The sequence below is a fragment of the Vombatus ursinus genome, unplaced genomic scaffold (assembly GCF_900497805.2).
Source record: "Vombatus ursinus unplaced genomic scaffold, bare-nosed wombat genome assembly UNPS02009132.1, whole genome shotgun sequence".
NCBI classification, from domain to species: domain Eukaryota; kingdom Metazoa; phylum Chordata; class Mammalia; order Diprotodontia; family Vombatidae; genus Vombatus; species Vombatus ursinus.
This window is the reverse complement of record NW_020948910.1, coordinates 10359852-10386619: the sequence shown is the minus strand read 5'-3', so window position 1 is coordinate 10386619 and position 26768 is coordinate 10359852. Positions and strand designations below refer to the sequence as shown.

General features: G+C 33.1%; 1 protein-coding gene across 6 annotated transcripts in view; it reads right to left on the bottom strand.

The window, feature by feature from the left end:
- Nucleotides 1-26768, bottom strand: part of REPS1 (RALBP1 associated Eps domain containing 1) — an 89365-nt gene that overhangs the window by 35419 nt on the left and 27178 nt on the right. For 2 of the 6 annotated variants that reach the window (XM_027850680.1, XM_027850681.1), the window contains exons 2-10: nucleotides 25680-25803; nucleotides 20782-20978; nucleotides 16585-16738; nucleotides 15984-16108; nucleotides 15290-15452; nucleotides 14903-14966; nucleotides 13911-14065; nucleotides 7556-7677; nucleotides 2374-2454 (exon numbers count right to left, since the gene is read on the bottom strand). In XM_027850680.1, the coding sequence (XP_027706481.1) occupies nucleotides 2374-2454; nucleotides 7556-7677; nucleotides 13911-14065; nucleotides 14903-14966; nucleotides 15290-15452; nucleotides 15984-16108; nucleotides 16585-16738; nucleotides 20782-20978; nucleotides 25680-25803 (1185 nt within the window). The remainder of the gene's footprint in view (nucleotides 1-2373; nucleotides 2455-7555; nucleotides 7678-13910; nucleotides 14066-14902; nucleotides 14967-15289; nucleotides 15453-15983; nucleotides 16109-16584; nucleotides 16739-20781; nucleotides 20979-25679; nucleotides 25804-26768) is intronic. The other 4 variants (XM_027850684.1, XM_027850685.1, XM_027850682.1 and 1 more) reach the window with 3 other exon arrangements.

Genomic DNA, 26768 nt, shown 5'->3' with positions numbered 1-26768 from the left:
GTAAAGTAAAGTAAAGTAAAGTAAAGTAAAGTAAAGTAAAGTAAAGTAAAGTAAAGTAAAGTAACAGTCTAAAAATTATATGGCTGTATATTGTTTAACCATTTATCATTTCCTTAGAGCTTCCTACCACCATGATGGTATGAATAGGTAAGAAAGTATCTTTAACAAACAAAAACAAAAACAAAACAAAAAAAAAACAACACGGGCAGCTAGATGGCAGTGGATAGAGCACCAGTCCTGAAGTCTGGTGGACCTGAGTTCAAATCCAGTCTCAGACCAAACACTTGACACTCACTAGCTGTGCGACCCTAGGCAAGTCACTTAACCTCAATTGCCTAAAAAAACAAACAAAAAAAACCCCACAAAAAACCTCAATTCTAGAATAAGGAGAAAAGGTTTTTTTTCTCATACATTAAGAGATGGAATCACAAGTCTTTCCCATACAAGTAATTAGGCTGAATAGGAATAAAAGCTAAAATTAAAGCTACAACAGAGAAACTGAAGCACTTACTCCACTACACTGAAATCTCAGGTTGTGATGTATAACATTCTTGCTGAGTCTCACAAAAGCCCCCAAAAAACTATGTGATAACCTTCAAAATCCAACTCACTCTCTATTTCAGGAAGGCAATTTTTTTCCATTGCTAATTAAACCTCTACTGCCACTAATGCATTTTCATTAAGTACTTGCAATAAAACTAAATTGTGTCAATAAGAGACAGGAATAATATCAGACTTTAAATTCACAAATAATGTTAAATCTTCCCTAGGAAATGCTACTAAGCTAACAATTAGAAAACTGTTAAGTTTTGAATTTCATTTCCTTTCTATTTCCTCTGCCCATTATTTGGCACAGATGTGAATGAACAATGAAAAGTTTAACAGTCTGACATCAAGAAGGAAAAAGAATGGTTAATATGATTAATCTGCCTCCATACTAACCAAGGACGGGCTGATAAAATACTTGTAAAATTTCAAACATGATGTCCATGTTACTGTTAAGATGTAGCACCCTAAACATTTTAATCAAATACAAAAATTATTTGTGCAATGGAAAAAGCACTGAATTTGAACTCAAAGAATGTGAGGTCAAATCCCAGCATGGCCACTTATTACTCTAAGACCGTAGGCAAGTCACTTGGCTTCTCTGAAACTCGGTTTCCTCATCTGTAAAATGAAGGAGTCAGACTAGATGAAAATCTTAAGTCCTTCTAGCTCCACATCCTTAACCCTATGTAAAATATTTTTTAAAAGTTTTAACCAAGTTAGTTTAGTTAGTTAGTTAGTTTTTTGTATTCCAAGTTCCACTCATTCCAAGTATTCATGGAATGAGATGTAGATGCCTTTTCACACTACTTATCTAAAATATACATGGGAAAAAACCCTTTCTGTAGTGAAGAAATGCTAGTTATCAGTGGTCAAAAACACAAGACATGATTATATTATGTCACTTTATCCAATCTTCCTTAACCCAGTTTCCCCATTCCTAACTAAACTCTTCTTCCCTTTCTACTTACCCCTTTTGGGTTTTAAGAAGGTGCTTTAGCACATCCCTCTCTTTCAATGACATCAAAGGGAAGAAAAAAAATCAAGTAGAGAACAGAGATAAATAAAGAATAGATAAAAGTGTTCAAGTTTTTAAAAATTTGGGGACAGTTTAGATATGTAGAGTTAACCTCTTTCAAACTAGGTTTTGAAATCTGTCAAACTAGGATATAAACTTTGCAGCCTTTCCTAAGACAACACAAGTAAACCACAGACAAAATACAGTTTTAGCTATATAATAAGACTAATGGACCAACATATATGTTATGCTGACTTAAAAAACCTCAACAGAACTCAACACAGCAAAGAACCCAGACCAAATAAGCCCAAAGCCACACCATTTGCAGTGTTAAACAATGACATTGCATAAATATTTACAGATGCATAAGTATTTATATAATGTGTAAAACATACAAACAAAATAGTAGTTATAACAATGCAGTAATATTTGTACATGGTCAATAAAACAATGAATTAGTTAATGAAAACATGGAATCAATTAACTAAGTTAGCTGTCACAGATCATTTCTTTAGATGTGACAACCATTTTACAGATTTTAAAAGAACACATTTTCCCCCTAATGTTAAGATGACTGGACAATACCGAGAATGGCAAAAATATTTTTTCCCATTATGTAAGCACACAAAATTAAAAGAACAAAAACCAAAAAACAAAAAACCAACAACAACTGAGCCTGCCACCATTCCCATTTAAGCACTCCACTGAACCATGCATAACAGCTTCTTATTTTTAAGACCAAAACAATGAATGGAAATTCAGGGTTAATAAAATTAATTTCAAACAAGCAAGCTAAGTGATTGACTTACAGGATCAGCTGGTGCAATGTTAGAATCAAATTGGGTCAGAGTTTGTGAGCTTGAAGAGCGTTCACTAAATGTCTCCCACTGCTGAACAGACAGAGGAGAGACAAGTCAGCAAAATGAGAAAGATGGAGTAAAAGATCACTGGAGAAGATTTAGCAAAGTAATTCAGGAGTTGCACTGCAAGTTATGTGTCATAGGCCTTACTTAGAATAAAATACCATAATATTATTTATTTTTCATAAATATCTTCCATGTTCCAATTACTTTTGTATCCTAAATGGGTGTACCACTTTAATATGACTAGAGGTATGTGCTCTATTTTGAACTCTATGGAAATGTTGGAAAGATTTATAAATTTGAAGGTCAGAAAAGTACAACAAAATATTTGGAAAGTAAAATGTTCAGTGGTGACCTATTTTGAAGGATTCTCAGGAGTTTAAAAAAAATTCCTTTAAGAGAATTATCTAGAAGAAGGGTGGTGAACCTTCGGCCTTGAGGCCATACGTGGCCTTCTAGATCCTTAAATGCTGCCTTTTGACTGCATCCAAATTTTATAGAACAAATCCTTTTAATAAAAGGTCACTTAATGATCTAGAAGGCCACATGTAGCCTCAAGGTTGTATGTTCCCCATCCCTGGTTTCTAGAAAAATGACTAAGTCTGTTCAAAATATTGCTGATGCAGAATCTAATGAAGCAATAAGTATTAAGTTCTTAGTTGAAAATATTATTCTTGTGTGACTTAGCAGTGCAACCCTTGAAAGATGATTCTATTACGTATGTGCACATATTTAATACGAATGTATAGATATTTAATTATATATAATTGAGACATAATGCAAAGAATCCTTGAATACATATTTGAGTTTTTGTCAATTTGTAGCAAGTCAACCCCTGCAATCAGCACTACAGAACATGGCCATGCCAGATAACAAGACAGAACTACCAATCAGGCATCCCCATTCATGCTAGAAAAATTAGAATGCGGCCACAATGAGAGCAAATCAAGCATCATAGTATGTATTACAAATGATATTTTTAAATACAAAAAAATTACTCTTCTAAAAGAGGTACATTGAAAAAAAATTATACCTCTACATAAATCAGTGGAATGATGGGTCAACTTTATTATGTATGGCAGGTAAAATTTTGAAATGAAAAAGGCTGTTTTGGAGACGAGTTTAGTGAAAATATAAATAAGAATCTTCATATGGGAAAATGATATTAATACTATCAATATAAAATTTAGTTTTTATAGCAACTTCTAATACAAATAACTATGTAAACCCAAAACATTTTTTTGAAGGAAAGGGGTAGGAGGACAACTAACCTTTGAAATAGGGGAGAGGGAGAAACCAACATAAATGCTGCATATACACACTAATGTCAACATACATATACATCTACCCCATCATCCCAAATCTCCATCTGTACTTCAGAATGGAATTTTTGTGCCTCTAACGTCTCCCTACCACTTTAGAAGTACCCGATTTGAGATAATATGAAGAAACAAAATGTTACATAAACATATTTCTAGTCTATTCCAAATCTAAAGTTCTATATTCTAGGTTAAATTGTTGGAAATTACCTGGGGAAAGAAAAGGACAATTCAGATTTCCCCTTTGCTAAAGAACCACTTTTATCTCATACAGAAGTAGAATTTTTTAATCAGGAAATCTTTGTACTTTTGCTTTTTACTATTACTGATAACAACTATCAGGGATAATAAATTAGTCACTGACATTTACTGTATCAGATGAAATGAACTTACAGATGAAATGAACACTGAACTACATTTGATTTAGGAGATTTTTATTCAAAGGTCAAATGAATAGCTTAAGTTTTAGACTGTAAGCTATTTGAGAGCAGGGACTTTTCATTTTAGTCTTTGTATTGCCAGCACTTAGCACAGTGCTGCTTACACAGGACGTACTTAACAAAAGTTTGTTGACTGATGAAATTCCAAACTCAGACTATGGCTCACTCTTCTTCGCATCCCTATATGTTTTCATGTAAAAAATTTTGATCTTTTTACACTATGGTTGATCAATAAAAGTCCTTGGGGCAGCTAGGTGGTGCAGTGGACAGAGCACCAGCCCTGGAGTCAGGAGGACCTGAGTTCAAATCCAGTCTTGGACAAGATACTTGACACTTATTAGCTGTGTGACCCTGGGCAAGTCACTTAATCCCAATTTCCTTGCAAAAAAAAAAAAAAAAAAGGCCTTAATATTAAAGATGGTTACACTAGTATAACTCGGTTTCTTAAGTCACCCAACAGGAATGTAACTTGACCACATGAGGGAGTACAACAAATTCTAGCCTTGGAAGATGTAGGTTTGAGTCCTGGCTTCACTGTTTTTTATGACAGGTTAAGTTACTTAAATGCTGCCACCTCAGTTTTCACATCTAAAATTAGGATAATAATGAATAACATCTAATTTTATAGGTTATTTGTGAGGATAAAGCAAAAAGATATACATAAAAAAGCCTTGTAACTCTAAAGCATTATGTGAATATTAATTGCTATTATTAAAAAGAAGGACAAGTAGGTATAAAGACAAAAGATCCAATAACAGGTTTTTAATGAATGAAGTATCTAGTCTCATTAAGGGATATTAAGGACCACAGCTTTCTTTAGAACTACAAGATCTCAGAGGCCATCTAGTCCAACTCCCTCCCTTTCACAGATAAGAAAATTGAGGCTAATTTAAGTGACCTGCTCATGGTTACAAAGGTAAAAACCTAAGAGATGGAATTGACTCCAGTCAGTGCTCTTTCCATACTGCAACCAGCAGCTGGTCTTAATAATGAAGCAATGTAAATATGTTACAGCAGAAAGATCATTAAGTTTGGAGTCAGGAAATCTAGATTCAGATGTTCATTAGTATGATCATGGATGAATCAATCTCTCAGGGTTTTATTTTCTTCATCTGTAAAGAGGAGTGAAAATATTTGTGCTACCTAGCCCCCAGATCTATTTTGAGTAAACTGTTTTATAAATCTTAACTGTTATATATTCTTTTTAAAGAATTCAATATGAAAAATATTGATTTTTTTCCCCATTAAACAAAAGCTGGAAAAACCATAGCTTCAACACTTTTTTTCCTCACTTTTTATAAATCCTTAGTAAACCTTTAAGTTTCTTCAAAATTTAATCTTCATGTTCTCTTTGGGCACTGAAAAAAAATCACTTATGGCTCTCCATCCATATTTCATATTTATGAATTTAACGCCATGAAAATTAATGGTGTGACGATATCATTCTTCATTTAGTTATCATGGTATGTAGGTCATTACAGCTGTCATCATTTATTACAAAAAAAAAATTGTGGAAATTTGAGATGCTATTTTTTTCTTTCCACATTGCCAAAATTACCTGAAGTATCTCTGACGCAAGCATTTGTGCTTTAGGCCATGATTCTCATAGAAAAGGGAATCAATTAACTATGCCTTTCAAATGAGAATTAATATAAAAACTACATTCTACACTACAACACTAAGCTATGCTTATTCGTCTTAGAATCAATTTTAAATGTGGTTCAAAATAAAAAGAACACTGAAATGACATTAAAAAGTTAGGTTATTAAGGAAAAGTTATAATACGTTAAATTATTAGAAAATGGTACATTTATAATACAAATTCCTTTTCTTCAGATGCTTAACAGAGCTCTTAACATATATAGGTTTTGTTACTTATGTATACATTCCATACTTTCTCCAATTCTTAGGGAAAAAAATTTGCTAATTTTTCTAATGGTTAACTATCACTGCTGACAGCAAAAGAAAGAAAAACAGTCCCTCTCTTTCTTAAACATGTGCTTCATATGGGTGAGTTTTAAAAGACTCTAGAATGTTTTCAACTAAACTTTAAACCTATTAAACTTAAAATTTATAAATTTTAAACTTATTAAAGTTAAAATTTATAAATTTTAAACAATACTAAATCTTGTGCTGTATTTAACCATAAGCATATTATTCTAATATATGCTTTAAAAAACTGGAATGACATACAAAAACCTTAAATTAGTTTTATATTTGACAGCTTTTATTACTTAAAAAAAAATTTAAAGTCACCTCATTTGTGTATCTCTGGTTCATAATTAAAAACCAGATCCGATATATACTCGAGTACACTAGAATACAAACTCAGATACAAACACAGACAAAAATGATTAAGAAAAATCTCTGGATGTTTATTACTGAAAATGAAGATCAGATCTGGAAAGCTATATGACTTTTCCAGTACTGGTTATGGTCCAAAGGGGAAATTAAATACAAGAGATAGGGTGGCATATGGGACACATGTGGTAGTCTTGAGACTTGGGAAAACTTGGTTCAAATTCTGCTGTGGACACAAGCATATGACCACAGACAAGCTAGTTAACACATCTGAGTTTCAACGTCCTCATCTGTAAAATGGAGATAACAATATCTAGAGTACCTACCTCACAGGGATGCAAGGAGGCTCAAGTGAGATCACATATGAAAAGCATTTTGCAAACTTTAAAGTGTTACAGTTAGTGACAGTTATTATATTAATTTAAAGTACAGAGAAGCATAGTGAAGAAGGCCATAGCCTTGGAGTCAAGAAGACCTAGGTTAAAGTCCTGTCTCTGACACATAACAACTGTACGAAGGGCAAGCCAATTATCCTATCAGTGCCCTAGGCAACTATTTAAGGCCATAAGTTGTATATACATTTCCAGTCTGCACTGGGGGAAATTTTCACTTATGAAATCACAGCTTGGGATTACCCTATCTTCTGTTTTTCTCCTACCCACTCCCACCCCCTAACTTAGAGTATAAGAGGATTCAGTAAAAATCAAAATCTCACTGCTTCAAAAAGAAAACTTTCTAAAATTTTACACATACACAAATGATTTATTCAATACTACATATTGGAGAACAGTTTCTATTCTTAAAATATATACTAAATTGAATTACAGAAATGATGCCTTCACTGAGGATACTGGCATGACCTCTAAATTTCTTTTTGATTTTAAGATTCTATGACAGTATCAAAAATAACTTGCTTAACACTTCTAAGAATGAAGAAAAGTACCTAACAATTCAACATTTGAAGTACTCATTTTTTCTTTTTACACTTTTGCTTAATTTTATAAGTCTTCTACAAACGAATTAATAAGGAAATATTCCTACATCAAAGAAAAGGGAAACTTTGCTAACCTCACTGCTCTGATTCAGTTCTGGCCAGGTCTGGTTTAATGATGGCATTGATGGTGACTTGCTTGGAGGTGCTTCTGCAGGAGACCCTGAGTAACCTACCTCACCTGACTGATCTCCGACATCTGAAATTTAAACAAACAAAAAAAACTACAAATCAGATATCATATTTGGAAATGCTGATTTTAAAAAAATGCTCACCAATCCTTTTACATAATGCTCATGTTATATGGTCAGTATTTCTCATCTCGTCTTCCTTGGATAGACATTTAAAACTTTTTTAAATTGCTAGACAATATTGCTACTTGGTATTAATTCTTTGCCTTCACCTTAAATCATAAAATCACCTGTTACATACACATACAAAAAATTATATATGACTTCAGAGTTAGGGAACCACAAGGAGAAAACTCCTAAATTAATAGCAAAATGACCATTTTCTAAGAAAACAACAGTATATTAATAATAACGTAATGCTATTTATCCACTATCAGTAAGGTACATTCCTCAAGTTGTTTTTCCTGGAAATGGTGATGAATTTCCATTGACTCATCCACATTCTCTCTCTCTCACTGTTGTTACCAATAGTGTAGCTGTGCAAGACAATCAATGATCTTAAAGTCTGTAGCCATGGAATGGAATAAAGTTAACTAATATGAATGGGAATTCACCTCATTACAGGGTTCTTAACCAACTAAGAGGTAAGGCACAGATCCATGTAGCTATTTTATATTGTTTCCTCAAGCGTTTTATGAGGTATCAGCCTTCTTTAACCATAATAAATTCCCTTATTGCTATGAATAATGCTTAATTTAAAATAATCAGTAATTTTCATCACAATCCAATAATGGAGGGTAGTCACATGAGAAATTTTTTTATGCTTAGGTTAAACTTCACAAAACATTATTTATAATTCCCTTTGACCAACATAAATAATTTACTCCTCCTATGTTTTATATATCCTTGAATGTATTCAACAGTTAAAACGAATATATAATTGTTAAATTAATAAAACATGCATGAATAGTGGTTAGGACTTGGGTCATGAATCTGGAAATTTAGGCTTTATTCCCAGATCTGTCACTATACTGCCATGTGATCTTGGGCAAGTCATGTAAACCATAGTACCTCAGTTTCTCCATCAAAAGAAAAGAATATTTGTCAAAAATTTATACTGTATTATAAATGGTTAAAGTCTGTTGTATAATACAAAGCAGCACTGGACACATTTTTTTTTGACTTTTCAAAGTATATGAAAGTAGATTCTTCAAGTAATAGTTATTTTTGATGCCTTTTTAAAAATTCCTTTACTTACTGGCTCTTCCTAAAACTAAATTAGTTGTGTTTTAAACATCTGATGAGAGCACACCCTCCTTCTTGGTGTTATATCACAGATACAGTGATTCCAAGTATCACAAGGCTGCACCTCACCAACCCAATTTTTGCAGTCATAGGACTGCAAGTTCTAATTTTTAATCCATCACTGTTTTTCGTTTTATCTCTCAAATATCAGGACCACATTTTTTCCTTTTCAGTCCTTTTAGTTCTCAATAAAGGACCTGCCTTAGTACTGCAAACATCAGGGGCAGGAAAAAAACAACAAAACAGAGGCAGGCCTTAGGCACTGTTCTATAAGATACCTTGACTATAACACTTCTATGATACTTTGCAAAACTAATGTACTGTTATAAAATAACAGCATTAATTTACTTTTGGGATATTCTGGAGTTGGAAAGGGAAAGAAATCCAGGCCTATTTTTTCTTTTTTTTTTTTGCGATGAATAAAAGTACGAAGGGAGAAAGAGGCAGGGGAAGTGGGCAGCAGTACCCACACCTTAACAGATTACTGAAATAACTCTCTAGTAGGAAGTGACAATTGAAAAAGGTCTTAAGGAGACTAAAATCAGGTTAACATTTCAGGGAAGGGAAATGAACAGAATGAGAATGATGCTTAAATAGGTGGTATATTTTGAAGGGGCCAATTTAAAGTAAAAATATATCACATACATCTAGCTATATAGACTGTTTCAGCTCCACTTAGATTCAAGTATATGCAGAAAGATCAGAACTGTTTTAGAATTAGGTTAAGGAATTTGTCTACTATAAGGCAGGCCCAAGGCCTTCACTCAATCTAGAATCAAGACTACAGGCTCAAGCTTACTGTTATCCTTTAGCTTTGGGATATTAGGGTGCTCTGGGCAATCTAGAGCTACTCGGTATTATAGCAGACTCTGGAACTCAACTTTTACACCTGTAGGGGTAGCATAGTATGGACCTAGTCTCCACATTCACTTAAGTATATACACCTATTAGCTATGCAATACAATTTGTTTTCCCACATCCCCCAGACCATCTAAATAATTACTCCTAGCAGAAATCAGCTATGTACCTCTAACAAAAGCCACACGATGATTTTTCAGTTTGTCTCCTACTTCTTGCATAAATCTATGAATGGTAAGAGAAAAACAGTAAAGTACATTTGGAAAACAAGCTCATTCCTACTATAACCTGGCAGTCACTCATTTGAAAAAGAGCATCAGGTTTGACAATAATATACACCTTCATCAACTTTGTTTCATATATACGATCCAGCAAATTACAGCTTCATATCCACATATAAAAGTTAGTCCTTAAGACTTTATCCTTGTGGAGGCAGGGGTGTAAATTTACTCTTACCTGATTCAGTGTTCCAACCTAGCCTCCTGCTGGAACACTGTGTCAACCCTGCCTCCCTCCTGCTGGTTCTGTTCTGCCCCTGACATCATCACAGAGCATCAGGGCTGAAAAAGAAGAGTATGATCCTAAATTATTTTTTAAGCCAACCCCAAGAGTGTTTTTACTCAAAAGGCACTTTCCATGTATAAAAGAGTGCGCTGGAAGAGATAACACACTATAACTACACTGACATGCTGTTTACTTATATTTCAGATGTAACAATTGCATTAAATGATGAGACCACTCACTCACTCAAGTAAGATTAGGGGATCAAAAGGCTCCTGACAAAAGTAATGCCACTAGTTTCTATTCTATTTCTATTCAGAGGATCCTAAAATATTCTAGAAGTCTGCCTCTCATCCCTCTTCTTCCTGACTATGCTGTTACATACCCCTTATCCTAAAGCTAACTAACCCTATTTGACTGATGATGATCGTTTATCTTATTCACTGACAATACACACCACTTGAACTTAGTTTCCTGATATTACACTTACTAGTTTATTTAAATTTTACTACGAAACAGACTGCACTTTTTTAATCCACTAAAACTACTATGCTTTCAAAGAGTATGGTTTGCCATCCTTAAGTTATTTGCCCATTTCTTTTCTTCTATTAGGTTACCAAGTTTAAAATAAATCCTAAGTGCCTCAAGGTAAAGTTCATTTTATCTTCTAATTACCTGAAATGCCACTTTTAGAAGGAAAAAAATTCAACATAAAAAACTAACTAGCTCTGATCTTAAATCTTAGAGAATTACTCAAGTATTGTGATTGTTTTTTCCTATCTAAAGTAATCAGAATATTAAGTGATATTTAAGTTTCCTTTTTAAGTTAGTTACTAGGAAACTACACAGTCAAATTCATGTCCAATTACAGTATTCATATCAAAAGCCTGGTAGCATTTTCTATTTATGTTCCTTTTAGAAGATCCGTATTCTTTTATTTTTAACTGTCCTACTATTTTGCTCTCTGTTTAATTCTGAGACCAACAAACTCTTATAGAAGCAGATACAAGCTCTTTCCATGTCCAGAGAAAGCCTACGCTGTTGGTCTACAAAGGTAAAACTGAAATCATCTGATGGCAACTGCCAAAATGAACAATAGTACCTAATAGGAAAACAACCAATATCTAAAATGCTAAACCACAAATTAAAACCAAGAGTATGATGGCAGCAAGAGTAAGTACAAATAAAACTGCCAACTTGCAAATGATGGTTTATCACAGAGAATGTTTGAGTGTTCATGAAATCAGACTAAATGTGAAAGAATTCTGATGATTTTTATGTGATTTTAACACTTAAATGGATGCTATCTTTCCCTCCTTTTAACTTCATGGCACTTTGTATTTCTCAAATAAAACATATCATAAAGAATATATTTGATTTCCTCAATTAGATTGTAAACTCCTTGAAGGTAGGCTTTGTACTTTGCTCATCTTTATTATCTTCTATACCATCTACCACAGTGCATTACATATAAAATAATATTTCTCAAACTGAATTTAATAATGGATTCTAATGTTATAACAATGTTATGTATGATATAATTTCTATATTCAAAGGATAACATTTAAAATTATAATCACTTCCATGGACCTATGACAGCATGATAAAAGCAAATTCTCTTATGCTAAAGGTGGTTTATTTTTAGTAATACTCAAAAAATGTCTTTGTAAGGCCAGAATGAAAACTTCAAACATATTTTTGAAATAAGAGGAAGAAACAAGGTAGACTTGAATCTGTGCTATAAAAATATCATTGCACTAAATGAGAAATCTAAGTACAAATCTATTATGCTGGGAAACAAATTTAAATGTCTCTCAGTGTGTATCCTTAAATTTTCAATTTGGTTAATTAATAGTGTAGTTAAGCTGTCAATAAATCTGAATTTCCCATTTCCTGAACAAGTCTAACAAGTCTAAATTTAAAGAAAGGTAAATATGCCAAGTAATAGAATTCATCAGTCAAAGAAGTCCTAATAGTCAGTACACAAATCAAGGTTAAAATAGAACAGGTAAGAATTATCTTAAAAACAAAACAAAATCTAGAAGCCAAATAACAGACTGATGAATTTGGATGCCCCCAAGAAATGACAGCACACTAGAAATCTTTACAAAATTACACTCAAGAGATTAAGATTATTTTGAGCAGCTATCAATCTGACCCACCATTCTATTAGCTTTCAAAGGGCTGAAGTCATGCAGCACATCTATCATCCCCTAAATTATTATCCCTACTCTACAGTTTACACACAATTTTGCCATCCTGACATTATACTACCAAGTGATGTACTAAATGGGATTTAATTTATAAAACCTTTAGATTTAAATTAACTGGTCCTTATAACTAGCTAATTTATAGTCAGATCATATAATCTATGAGTCATACCAACAAACAATACTGCTTATCATGTCTTCAGTAGAGCAAGAACCACCAAGGCTCTTTTAGAAGTGAATGAAATATGTATACAAAGAAACACTCTCTCTCTCTCACACACACACATACACATACGCGCGCACGCACACACACACACAAAATAAAGAAATTTTATATATACCTACATTGAAGTTATAATGCAATGCCTCATTATCATGGGGAGGTAATCCTAAGTCCTTGAAGACCAACTAAGCACAAGCCCCAGATGGTCCTACTAAGCTGGAAAAGTTTAAAATATAGGCTAGACTGTGTGTGACATCCAAGAACCAGCCTAAATTCAGAAAGTCTTGTTACTATGTACTAGCCAGTAAATGATAAATGTTTTTGTCCATAACCAACTTATGAAAACCTTCTGTTAAGATATAGAAGGGTTATGAGCTGTTAGTCAAGGAAATACCCATGCCAATGAAATCATGGATCTTTTTAGGTGCTACCCTAATTATTCTTATATATCAAATGTTAAGTTTCACAAGGATTTCAGAACACTAAAACCAAGACCTATTAGAAAAATGGTCTCAGACCCATATAACAGATGGAGAAACAAAGAGGGGATGTTTAAAACTTGCCCAAGGTCACATGAGTAATTTTCAAAGCTAGAAGAAATTTAGTATTATTGACTCTAAAGAATTTGCTCTTATCAACAAAGAAATTTTATGCCTTTTCCTACTCACAAAACAGGCAGTAGTAAAGCCAATCAATTATATTTTCTGGGCTTCTGGAAGAACCCTTTTATATACATGTGTACTGTCTTGCTGACAGCTTATTTCAGGGTTTTAATTTTATTTTGAAGAATACCTCATTCTTAGGGGAACACCAAACACCATTATTTGGTCTTAATCAGTCTAGAAGGAATTTAATATTCTATAATTTCTAAAGATATGAATCTAAGGAAATCATATCTATAAGTTCATTTATGCTTTATGAAGAAAACTGTTAGGAAATATATATATAACTAAGGTTTTCAAGGTACAAGAATCAGACTATACCCTTCTCCCTTTTTGGCTTACCTTTGAAACAAAAACCAAACTCATCATTTAACCAAACTCTAAATTTCCAGATTTCTTAGCCACTTAGAGAAAAACTGTCCATGGCATTTTACATTTCAAAAAATTTCTTCAAATAAATCATTAAGCCTGAATTGGCCATAAAGTTTTTTAAAGTTTATCAAAAGGTAAATATAGCAGCTTTCTTAAGTTATCCATCTTACCTGCTGAATCTTCCAAATCAATCAGTTTGGGCATTAAGCTTTCAGGTAGTTTTTCAGGTAAGTCATAACCATTCTTCCTAGCAACTACCAGATGAAAAGCAGCACAAAATTCATCCAGTGTCAAAGCGCCATCTTTATCAAAGTCTGAGAGTTCCCTAAAAGATAAACTTTACTATAAATGATGATCAAATTCTTTTCCAATCATTTTACTTCTCAATAAGGAAACAATTTCCTAGAGAAAGTTTAATTATAAAAAATAATCAGCAATTAATGCTCTAAAAATAAACATATCCTCTTTCAACCAATGTTTATAGTTTGAAATTCAATAGACTTAAACTATGATTCATTTATATGTATTAGTTTTTATCTTCAAAATTTGGAATTTAAAGTTGTACCATTACAATTTTACAATAATATTCTACAATAAATTTCTCAGGAAAAATATAACTAATATTTCAAGAAAACATTTTATCATTTAATCTGATATACTCTACTTTGATTTTCATCTTCTAAGTTGTTTTCTTTTTCCCAAAAGAATTTGTTCTGAACAAGTCATCCAATGATTGTGTTTCAAACCACATAGCAGTCTATGTCTGTGATGGAAGGTGAGTACATTGTGCTTAAGCCCATGTCTTACTATGGGGCTTATCACAAACTTGTTCAGAGACAAAAGTGATCAACTCAACCATGCAGGAGCAAACTGGCTTTGATGCCATGCATTTCAACAGCATCATGTTGGCAATATGAAATAACTGGTACAGCTTTATGGATTTTAGACTTCTAGAAAATATGAATAAAGGCTTTTGCACTATCTTTCATGGTTTTTATTCTAGAGAGAAAGATGTCAATGGTTGTGATGAGTTAATATTGGGCATCACTGGATTTTTTAAAGTAGACAGTCTACTATGATGTTATTTGTTTTCTGAAAGACTACCAGCTGGAAATTCTTCTGGAACAAAATAAATGGCCCAATTATGACACACCACACTTACCAAATATGAGAAAGTTCAAGAATAGGTAGTTTTGATTTTGTAAAAAACTCTTTAGCTGCAGATCCTGAAATATTAAAAAGCGATGTTTAATGTTGATTGTAAATTTATACATCTAAGGACAAAAATCTGAGGTATAAGAAGACATTTTATTATTGGGAGAGTTCTCTTTATAGTAAAATGTATAGGGTTTGGTGTTCTGTTTTGTTTTGTTTGGCCCCAGTGAGTATAAACTCTTTGTAGATAAACCATACCAAGTTAAGAATTATAAACTGTTTACATATTGTCCAAATTTGACAACTGCAAAGCCTCTGAAATAGTGCCTGAAATTATGAAACTGAGACTATGGCCTGCCATGTCTATAATAATTTCCGTTTTTTAGCAACTCACCTGGAATAAATCCGTTTAGATCGGGTTGAATGGTTTTAAACTGATTTACATAATACTGTCTTTGTTCATCTGTTATTTTCCAGGGATCATCATAACTACTGGATTGCCTACGAATTTCATTGGCAGTTGTAGCTGATGCTACAGTTCGTACTGTTGTCTGGTCCTGTAATGAAACATTTTTTCCTCAGTATGTTATCTATCTATATGACCATATGGACCATCGTTTCTAGACTACTTGTCTTTAGAAGTAAAATAAACTTTTTGTAGACTTTTTTTTTTAACATCAAAAGCTTCAAACTCATCTGCAAACCACATATTTATGACAATTAGGTTACCAGGAGTTTATTTGCACAATGAAATAAATGGAAAGAAATGATGATAATTATGTATGCAACTCAAAGTTATGAGAAATATATGCTAAGAAAGCCAAGCAAAGATATTCCTAGATGTGGGAACCTTTTAAAAATTCTCTTTAAATTTTAGAAAATTTTTATTTTAAATGAAGCCAAAACCTTTAGTCAACATTCCAGTAAAACTAGACTGTTGCAGAAAAGGGTACAGAACAGATTACTGTTCTCTACAAAACTGTGAACTTCTACTTATGAAATCTGCAATAGCAAAGAATAAAAAAAAAATGACTGCAGCAATAATTGAAATGAAGCAAATAAAATGCAATACCAATAAAATGTCACACCTGGACAGAAGCAGGATGCATGGCTAAAAGAGTACTGGTTGGTGGAGTATCTGCAAAACTGACCCAGTTTTCTTGGGGTGGAGGTGGAGAATGACCAGACCACATTGCATCACCAGCTGAAGAACCTGGAAGAAGAGAAATAAATCTATAACAAATAAAAATATGCAAATCACAAGAGCTTCCTTTAAATTTGGATGAAAAAATTAGCTTCTTATAATTGTTTTGTTAATTTAAAAAACTTATCCCATCTCCTAAATAGTTTGTTTTTTCATCCAACATTTTCATTACAATATATAAATGAGAATCAACATCCTGGAAAGCAAATACTAGTCCCCTCTATCTCCTCAGAATCACACAAAAAACACAGAATGCCTTTAAATATTTCAACGTAAAAGAAAATGCAATAAGGGTTGATCCATTTATAAATTTTCATAGCAATTCCAACTGCTATATATAGGCATTTAATTTAGTAACCCACAATTCTAAATTGTCTTAGAAGACTGACATCCTTTTACCTAACACCCTTAAACACCAGTCAACATTATTTCTAAATCATTTTATATCCTAAGAGTACATAAACCACAATATTAACAAAATGTACCTGTTTGTGCTTCACTAAATGGTGACCAAAAAGGCCCAGGTCCAGGAAGAGGACGTTCATTATTTCCTCCACTGGGATGGCGATTGTGCTTCCTCCATGAGTGTGGAGAAGTTGGAGGGGACTGCTGGGGAGAAACTACTGGAGATGTGGATTCCTAAGGAGAGAGGAAAAGGAATTGTAACAAATCATATAAAAATTAACATTTCACCTTTGTCTTTTCTTTACCTATCTTTGTATCTTTTCATTCTGTTGTCTTATTGTCATAGTTAACATTTCCAGAACTATATGTCAAATACCAAGGACAACACTGGGTATCTTTAAAATACCCCTGTATTAGCCTGATAAAACTTATAGTATATCCTCGTATATTGATGTTTGCTTTCAGTTTTAAATATTTAAGATATTTTTAAAATACCATTTATGCCTTTACTTTATAGGAGTTTTAGCATCATTTTAATAAGAAATTCAGTAAAGTTGCATGCTACTAAATAAGTTTAAAAAATAGCATTTCTATGTAATAACAACAAAAATTCAAGCCAACAATAAAGAAATCACATTCAAAATAACTACAAATCCAAAATATTTAGGAATCAATCTACCAAAAAACATTTAATACTTGTATAGATTCAGTTGCAAAGTGTTACTTAAATAAAGAATGTCTTAAATAGCTGAAGGAATGTTCACTGTTCATGGTTGGGCCATGCCAATACAATAAAAATATTTTTAAAAAATAATACTTGAGTTAACTTACAGACGAAAGGGATACTAGCTAGACAACATAAGAAAATTCATCCTGAGTAACAAAGAGTCCAGTATATCAAGAAAAATGATGAAAAAAGGGAAGAATGGAGATAGAACAGCATTTCCAGACCTCACACTATATTATAAAGCAGCAAACATTAAAACCACTTGGTATGGTTAAAAACAGAAAAATGTACCAATGGAAGTGATTAGACAAGAGAATCAGAAATAATGGAATGCAGTCATCCAGTTTTTGATAAGCCTGAGGACATAAATTATGTAGGAAAGAACTTCCTATTTGCTAAGAACTACTGGGGAAGCTGGAAAGAAGTTTAATCGAAATTAGGGTTAGACCAACAGCATATTTCACAATAAAGTCACAATGGATATTATCTGAATATTAAAGCTCATACCATAAAAAATTAGAAGCAGATCATATACTTTTCACTGCTATGAGCAGATGAATTTCTTAAACAAAACAAAGGATAGAGGCAATCATAAAAGATACAATAGATTATTCTGATTATGTGAAATTGAAAAGTTACTGTACAAACAAAACTGAAGCATCCAAAATAAGGGAAGCAGGAAAAAAATCTCTGTATCAAATATATTTGATAATGGTTTTGTTATCCAAAATACAACTAACAGGAATATGTAAGGCTGAAAACCATTCTCCAATAGCTAAGTCGTCAAAAGATATGAACACATGGTACTCAAAAGAAGAATTTGAAAACTTAACAACCATGTGAAAGAATGCTCCAATGACTAAATAATAAGATAAATTCATATCAAAACATCCATAAGTTTCATTTCACATCCTTCAAACTGTCAAAGACTATAAAAGATGAGAATAGTCATTGTTAGAGGGGGATGCAGAAAGACTGGCACACTAGCACATTACTGATAGAACTGTGTGTCAGTACTACTTTAAAAGCAATTTGGAATTATGCATATAAAGTGGTTAAAATGTCTATATACCCTTTGATCCAGAGTTTGCAGAGAATGATAAGCAAGCATTCCCTCCAAGGAGATTACTGACACAAAGAAAAATTCCAAGTATACTGACAAATTTATGGCAGCATTTTTTTGTGGCAGCAAAGAATCAGAAACAAAGTAGATTGCCATCAATTGGGGAACGGCTAAATAAAGTGAGGCATAAGAATGTAACGGAGTATTACTGGCTATAAGAAATAAATATCATGAATACGAAGAAGCATGGAAAGATAAGAACTGTGCAAAATGAAAGCAAGAAGGAAGCAGAGCCAAGAAAACTGTGTGTGTGTGTGTGTGTGTGTGTATTATAATAATATAATTGGAAAGAACAGTCATCCCCCCAAACAAAAAAAAAAAGAGAGAGAGAGACAAGATGCCTCTCCCCACTTCTATGTAGAGGTGGGGAATCATATCAGCTATTTTCAATTTATTGATCATCTTCACTGATTTTTTTCTCTTCCTCTTTTTCTTATTTAAATTATTTGTTATAATTGACAGCTTTCCAGGGGAGAGAAGAAATCAAAGCAAAAAAAACAAAAAATAGCAATAAAGATCTATTTTGAAAAATTAACATTTTAATTATTATAGAACCCACTGGCTCCATTTCCTTGCCATCCATTCTCTGGAATTTAGCTTTCAATTCATTAAAACTGTTAAAGTTGTCAATATTATGTACTTAATTCAATTACCTTTTCTCAATTCTCATCTAGCTTGACCTCTGATATATTTTGGAACTGATTTTAAAAAAAATTGATCCAGTATCTACATGAAAGGTGAAAAGTTTCTGGAATCATTTCACTATGCATTATTTTGTCAAAAGAACATGCATTCATATGATTAATTAACATTTCCACCTTGCATGTAGATGTTTTAGTATGTATTGACACTACCTTGAACTGAGGCAGAAGTTAGAAACAGCCTATGGAGAGAAGACTCTTATGTGAATTTCTTTGCTTTCCCAAAAAATGTTAAATTAATTTCACACTATTTTGGAAAGAGCTATAGCTCTATAATAACTGAGAAATCCTTATTTTCCTAACATGAAACACTGGTTTCAGTTACACATATGTTAGGTATTTTTTCTAGTAGCTTCCTTTCTGGTAACATATTGGGGGATGAGTGGTGGGCTAGAGGAAGATTAATGAGAAGGGGACAATGTCTTATTTAAAAACTTTAAAATTTAAAACTATACAAAATGTTAATCCCTTTCAGTATACTGTAATCCCTTTTTTGCTGCAATGTAAATGGATAAATGTTCCTTTATGATTATGGTCAGCAAGTAGGTATGTCAGACTCACTAAAATACAGCTTGCAAGACTTACACTGGTGTTTTTCAACTTGAATGAACTATGACCTGGAAATACTAAAAGAACCACCAAAAAATAACACAAAAAAACCAACAAAAACCACCCAACAAGAACAATCCCATAATCAAAAAATAAAAAACAAACCTCCCTAAAAGTTATAAAGCAACTTTACAGAAAAAAAAAAAGAAACCCAAAGAATATTAAAATGTACCTATACAACATCATTCCAAATTCTCTTCTGGTCATTAGCTCTTTTTTCCTCTACACACAATTTCGTGGAGATACTGACTACTGTCACAGATTTAGCTAAGCTCTTTACTCAGAATTTATATTTGTATTATACTTTTGAATTTATATTTCTGGTCTTGGTCTCTTATTCCAGTGTTACATTTTTAAATATCCATAATTCATCTGCACCTGCAACTTGATGCTAAATTAATTCTCTCTCTGAAACAGTACCTTTTCCCAATTACTACTGATGGTACCCTCATTCAACCTGACTTGTCAAATCTTTAATCATTAATTTATTTTTCCTGCCACCGTTAATACTTGATACCATGGCCTATTAGTCAACAATTAAGATTCATCCTCCACTATGTCTCTAATTTGATCATCTCTTCCATATGAACAGAGACCATTCTAGTCTAGGTTAACACTTCCACTATATATTATTTTATTTTAGAGACTGGATCTCCTTTATCTCACCTAGGGTAACAATGAACATGACAGGTAAAAAAAAACTTGTAATCTAGTTGAGGATTTAAAATATTTCCATGAAGACTTTTACACATTTCTTTCAATTCAAATAAAAATGTTTTATTGATGTTTATTGTCATCTATCTCTGTGTCATGTTCATTGTCATTCCCTTTATTTCAGTCTTTTTATATATCATCTTTGCTGCTGCTGCTGCTGCTGCTACTACTACTACTACTACTACAGGTCATACTCAGGTTTTATGAAAGCCACACTTTAATGTCCCAAAAGTCTTAAAGCAGTTTTAAGTGTTCATGGCTTGGAATTTTGGGACACTGTATAGTAAGGTACTATTTTTGAATGTACTGTGACACCAATACACACAGCAGATTCTCAAAAAAATGCTTGCTGAATAAATAGTATCTCAACTGATAATATTTACATTCATGCAATATAGATTACCTGCTGATCTGTAGATGGACGTGGTTGGACGGTATCATGGCTTACAGAGCCCTTTTTGACTTGTACCCTACCAGGTGGTGGAGGAATTACACCTGAATAGGAACCCTGATTCTCAGTATCTGAAGAATATGAGGTTGTGTGCCGAGATTCTTGTTCATTTTTTGAAGCTCCAAATCTGGGCAGGGGGAGATCCTTTACTGTTAAAGACATAATTATTAATGGTAATTTTTTAATCAGCTTAAAATTAATAGAACAAGAAGTATTTCCACCAGACACTCTGAATTTAATAAGTATCTACAGCACCATTTACTTGTATTTGCTGAACTGAAAGAAGAACTCAATGCTGGAATAGAATTTTTAGGTAACTCTCTCTCTTAAATGGCTTAGGTAGGACCTTTTGGTTTTGCTGTTGAGTCATTTCAGTCATATCTGACTCTATGTGACCCCATTTGGGGTTTTCTTGAAAAAGATACTGAAGTGGTTTGCCATTTCCTTCTCTACCTCTTTTTACAAATGAGGAACTAAGGCAGAGTTAAGTGACTTGCCCAGGGTTACACAGCTAGTGTCTGAGGCCAAAGTTGAACTCAGGAAGGTGAGTCTTCCTGACTCCAGGCCCTGCATTCTATCCACTGTGTGACCTAGCTACTTCGAGGTAGGGCCTTACTTAGAGACAATGGACTGTACTACCAAAGTTATCTTCATTCTAATATACCAAGTTTCTAAGTAATTATTAATTTTTAAGTTTAAAACACTGGCATTTTACTCAATAAATTTTCTCTATGATTACTTGATACCTATTAGGCACAAGGTACCAACGGTGAATTGTGATTAATACTATAGTGAGACATTAATTAATATTTAATTTATTTCCTGTTAACCAAATAGTATGCCTGGACCCTTTGATTCATCACAACCAAGTCCTTGGCTCAGCTCCCTTTTCCAATTTGGCTAGAAGGTAGAATAATAACTACTATAGAGAGAAATAATAATTCACATAGGTATACACTTAAGGAATGAATTATGGTAATAAGATCAAAATAGGTATCTTATGGAATCAATCTCACTACATGGCCCTTTTGGTGTTATTTTTTCAAAATCTCATTTCATAAGGACCACTGAGACAAGTAAGACAATGGGTCCCAATGACAGACAGGAAAGATGGATAAAGAAACAGATACTCAGACAGACATATACTCAGCATGGCTGGGGAAAGGTGTAGATCAACACATGGTGAATTTTTAATTCCTGAGAATGAGAAAAGGCTACGTTAACTCACATGTAGGACAGACTGAAAAAAAGGTTGTGAAATTTCTTTCTAAAAGGTTGTAGTTTTATGATTATTTTGAAAATTAAAGCAACTAGGTGGCACAGTACGAGCACTAGACTGGGAACCAGGAAAACCTGAGTTCAAATCCTGCATAGTATACTTACTAGTTGTATGACCTTGTGCAGGTCATTTAACCACTATGTACCTCAGTTCCCTTATTTGTAAAGTGGGGATAACAACAGTACCCACCTCCTAAGGTTATTGTGAGGATAAAATGAGATATCTGTAAATGCTTTGTAAACTTTAATAAAGGCTAGCTATTACTGTCATAAGGGCAGCTAGGAGGTGCAGTGGATAAAGTGCTGGACTTAGGGAAAACCTGAGTTGAAATCCAACCTCAGAAACTTCCTAGCTATGTGACTTTGGGCAAGTCACTTAACCTGTTTGCCTAAGATCTGTAATCCATTGAAGGAGGAAATGACAAATCATTCCACTATCTTCACTTTGTGACCACAGGGTCACAAAAAATTGGACACAACTGAACAATTATCATACTACTATTTAAATGATATTCTATTATGAAATGCAAAATGGCTAATTTTGATTACACCAAATTAAAAAGGTTTTGCACAAAGCCAATGCAACCAAGATTAGAAGGGAAGCAGAAAGCTGGGAAACAATTTTTATTGCTAGTATCCTCTGAAAAAGGCCTCATTTCTAAAATATATGGAGAACTAAGTCAAATTTATAAGAATATAAGTCATTCCCCCCAACTGATAAATGGTCAAAGGATATAAACAGGCAGTTTTCAGTTGAAGAAATTAAAGCTATCTACAGACATATGGAAAAATGCTCTAAATCACTATTGATTAGAGAAATGCAAATGAAAACAATTCTGAGGTACCACATCACACCCATCAGACTGGCTAACGTGACATGTTGGGGAGAAGGGAAAATTTAGAACTCAAATCTTATAAGAGTGAATGCTGAAAACTAAAAATAAATATTTTTTTAAAGGGTAGAATATCAAAAGTTGAAAATGTAAGGAAAAGGCATTCTAGTTATAAGAAATAATAAGCAAAGACAGTGTCAAAAATGGACAAGACAGTACACACTCTAGTTTGGCTGAGGTATAGAGTACTTAGGAAATATTTTTTTTTTGTATTTCTGATACTACCAAAATGGTAGGCATAAGACAAACAATAAATATTTATTGATTTAAAAAAAAATAAAATGGACTTCTCCTAGAAATCATGAAGGAGAGTTATTTTTAGGCTGATTTTTAAAAACACCTATTCTTGCTTTCAATATTTTTGCTAATCCCTTTTAAACTGGGGGAAAAAAAAAAAGACTGAAAACATCTACTTGGACCAAACATGGAGCTAGAAAATTTGTTCATACTTAAAGATTCTGAGGTATAGAATTGGCTGGATGGTTGGGCATACCATAATCTTGCTTCCAATAAGCCATAATATTAGCCTTACACAGAATAAAAGAATCTCTGAGATGGAAAAGACCTCATTTGGAATCTAGTCCAACCACCCCTAATCAAGAATATCCTCTACTGCATACCTGACAAGTGATCATCCAGCCTTTAATTGAAGCTCCAATGAAAGGTAACCTACTTCCTCCTAAGGAAACCCATTCCATTTTTGGTTAGCTCTAATTGTTAGGAAATGTTGTTATGTTCTAATTCCCCAAAGGATCATTATCTCACTGACCTGTTTGTTAAAGCCAATATCCAAGTTGCAACCTATCCAATATTGCTCATCTTGTGTGATGCTTCAACAATTATGCTTCTTTCCATTAAGTTTACTACAGGGGGTCCACCCAACATACTGGGAGCCTTCTTTATCTTCTCTTGAAATAACGAGGATCCCAAAGTGGCATGAGGACTGTCTATTTGTCATCCCTTGCTCTTGATACATGATTTCTTTGTTTGTTTGTTTGGGGGGAGGGCTTTTATTTTATCACAGCATCCTCATACCACATACTTGTCTCTTATCAAATGAGATAATAACTGTAAAGCACTTAACACAATATCTGGCACACAGCAAGCACTATATAAATGTTGACTATTATTACGATTGTCCCATGAGTTACCATAAAGTTTAATTCTTCTATGACTTAGAGTCATATAATATCAAAAAAGAATAGAAGTTAAAAGTTGGGCTTCTGTTTCAAAAAGAAGCTTGGAGTCATTCAAAAAACAATGCAATTTCCCAAAGGCAGTTCAGGTATTTTCCTGCTGACATCCGGGCTCATGTCACTGCCCAGTTAAAGCATTTGTTCAAGACATAAACTTTTAGTTTGTTCATTCAATTGCATTAGCATAATCTGGCCAATAGGTACTCTTAATTCACTTAGTTTTTCCTAAACGGATTAGGCCAAGCTCTTTTAAAAGACTTTGGATCTCATTTAGGAAGTTGTGCAATATATTAGAGCTCTCTGCAATATGTCATCCGTAGAAAAAAGAGGATGTGGAAAAACCTCACCATTTATAGGGAATTCCTCTTCATCATGGACTCTGTGTTAAATCAAGTTAATCAAGGCTATATTTTCTTCTTTGCAACTTTTACTCCGTGTCCCTAGTTTTATTATAGAGACAAGCAGAAAAAGTCTAATATCTTTTCTACATTATTACCCTTCAAACCTTCATGTGGCATTTCTAGTTACCTCATCATTCAGATCCTTAACCCAGGGTTAAAGTTTAAATTGTGATATATATACTCAAAATTCTGATATATATACTCAGAATTATGCATTGAATCCTTCATATAATCCAGAATGAAATGTTAGCCTGCATGGACAAATAATGCCATTTATAATCCGGCCCACAACTACTTAAAAATTCTCACCAAACAAAAAGAACTTAAGACATTTTCTTCTTAAATGATCTCCTTGAAAATTAACCATTAAGTACAACTCAAAAGTAGATGTGTCCCAGTTCTGTGACTCCAAAGCTACTGATATCAGGAAGTTATATGGCTCATTTTACGCTCCACGTTACCCATTTTAAAAAGTTCTAATTTTGAATTTGCAAAACAACTTTTGAACATGATTTGAACATAATTTCTACCTTCTTTCCCTGGTTTAACCACAATTAACTATGACTTTAATCTGCCATTATAGTTGATCAAGTTGCAGTCCAAAACAGTACAGAAGAACCTTCAAGGTCTGATTTGTACAAGAAAGGAAAGACTGAGAACACAAAAAAACAGAATTTATCTAACTCATTTACCTGGAAAGATATACAAATATGTATACAAACAAAAAACACTCCCTTCATTACTGATTATACATTCAATATAATTATTCACATAAGAGATTAAGTGAAGAGATTGGATTGAGTCCAATTTTCAGTGATGCAAATCTAGAAAATCTTAATTTTCTAGTTTTAAACATCTGTGAATATAAATAAAGTGGAAAGAAATCTTCTTTCCCTGTATCCACAAATAGAACTGTACAAATATGGCATATCACACAGGACCACTAACCATTAAAAATTATCCAACATGACCAGCATCACCCTATAAAAATAAGCAAGATTTAAGATTTCTCTGTTAACTATGTCATTTGTGATTTTAAATGTCCATTAATTTCAGTTTCTAATAATAAATTCCCTATTTACCTGTATTTATGCTTTCCACTCTTAATGGGAGACCAGACTGGGCCACAGCTACAAGTTTTAAAGCAATATAGAATTGACTTCTTCCAAAATAACCAAGTCTTGTTGCACCACAAAGTTCCATAATCTACAAAAGAACAAAATGTTAATGTAAGGATATATGCCAAAAAAATACTTTGCTTGAAGAAAATAACTCATTTTACTAATTTCTTCAAAACAGAATGTACTGTATTGATACTACTTTTTTTAACTGACTTTCAACTTTATATCTTTTCAGTTTTGCAGATTTGAAAATAGAATTGTAAGAAAGACTCTGAAAATCATTTTTAAAAATCCCTTTGATCCTCTTGTACATCTAAATCTAAAGTCTACCTTCTTTCATAATTTCATTCTGTTCCAAATTTCCCCTATACGTTTCATTAAGACAACTAATAATGAAACTCTATTTGCTGCCTTTCTTAACAACTAATTTAATAGAATGACAATAGTAACCAGTATGGTAGATTCAGAAGGTATTTGGTATAGGGGGACAGATTTAAGATAAAATGAAACTTTCTAAAACTGAAGAGGGACTATAACTCATCCTTTGAAGCTAGGGCAAAAAGATGGGCCAGGTAAAGATGCAACGGAGTTTTAAGATATGGAGAAAGGGAAGGTTTGTGGGAGTGGGGCATGGAGTAGAGCAGGGGAACTTCAAAGAAAAGAAAAGGTTTGGAACAAAAGCTATGGGGAATCTCGTAAACTGACTACCAAAGATAAATAAAAGAATTGCTGTGTAGTAATAAAGGCCCAAATGAACTTAAATAATAAGAATTTGTAGTGGATTCAGTTAGCAGAATTTTATGACTTCCATTAGCAGAGTTCATCAGCTCTGAAACAGAAGTGGGAAAGGTGGATGATGGAGAGGGGTAAAGGACAAGCTTGAACACTAGCAAGGCATGAACAATGCAAGGGTAAGGGGATAAGAGATTAAGGGGTGGCAGAAAAGACCTTTTTTTAAACTGTTTAACTCTACAGTTTCAATTAAAGAGAGGAAAAGTAAAATCGAAATAGCTATTGGGAACCAGAAATTATATGGGACCAGAAGTCATA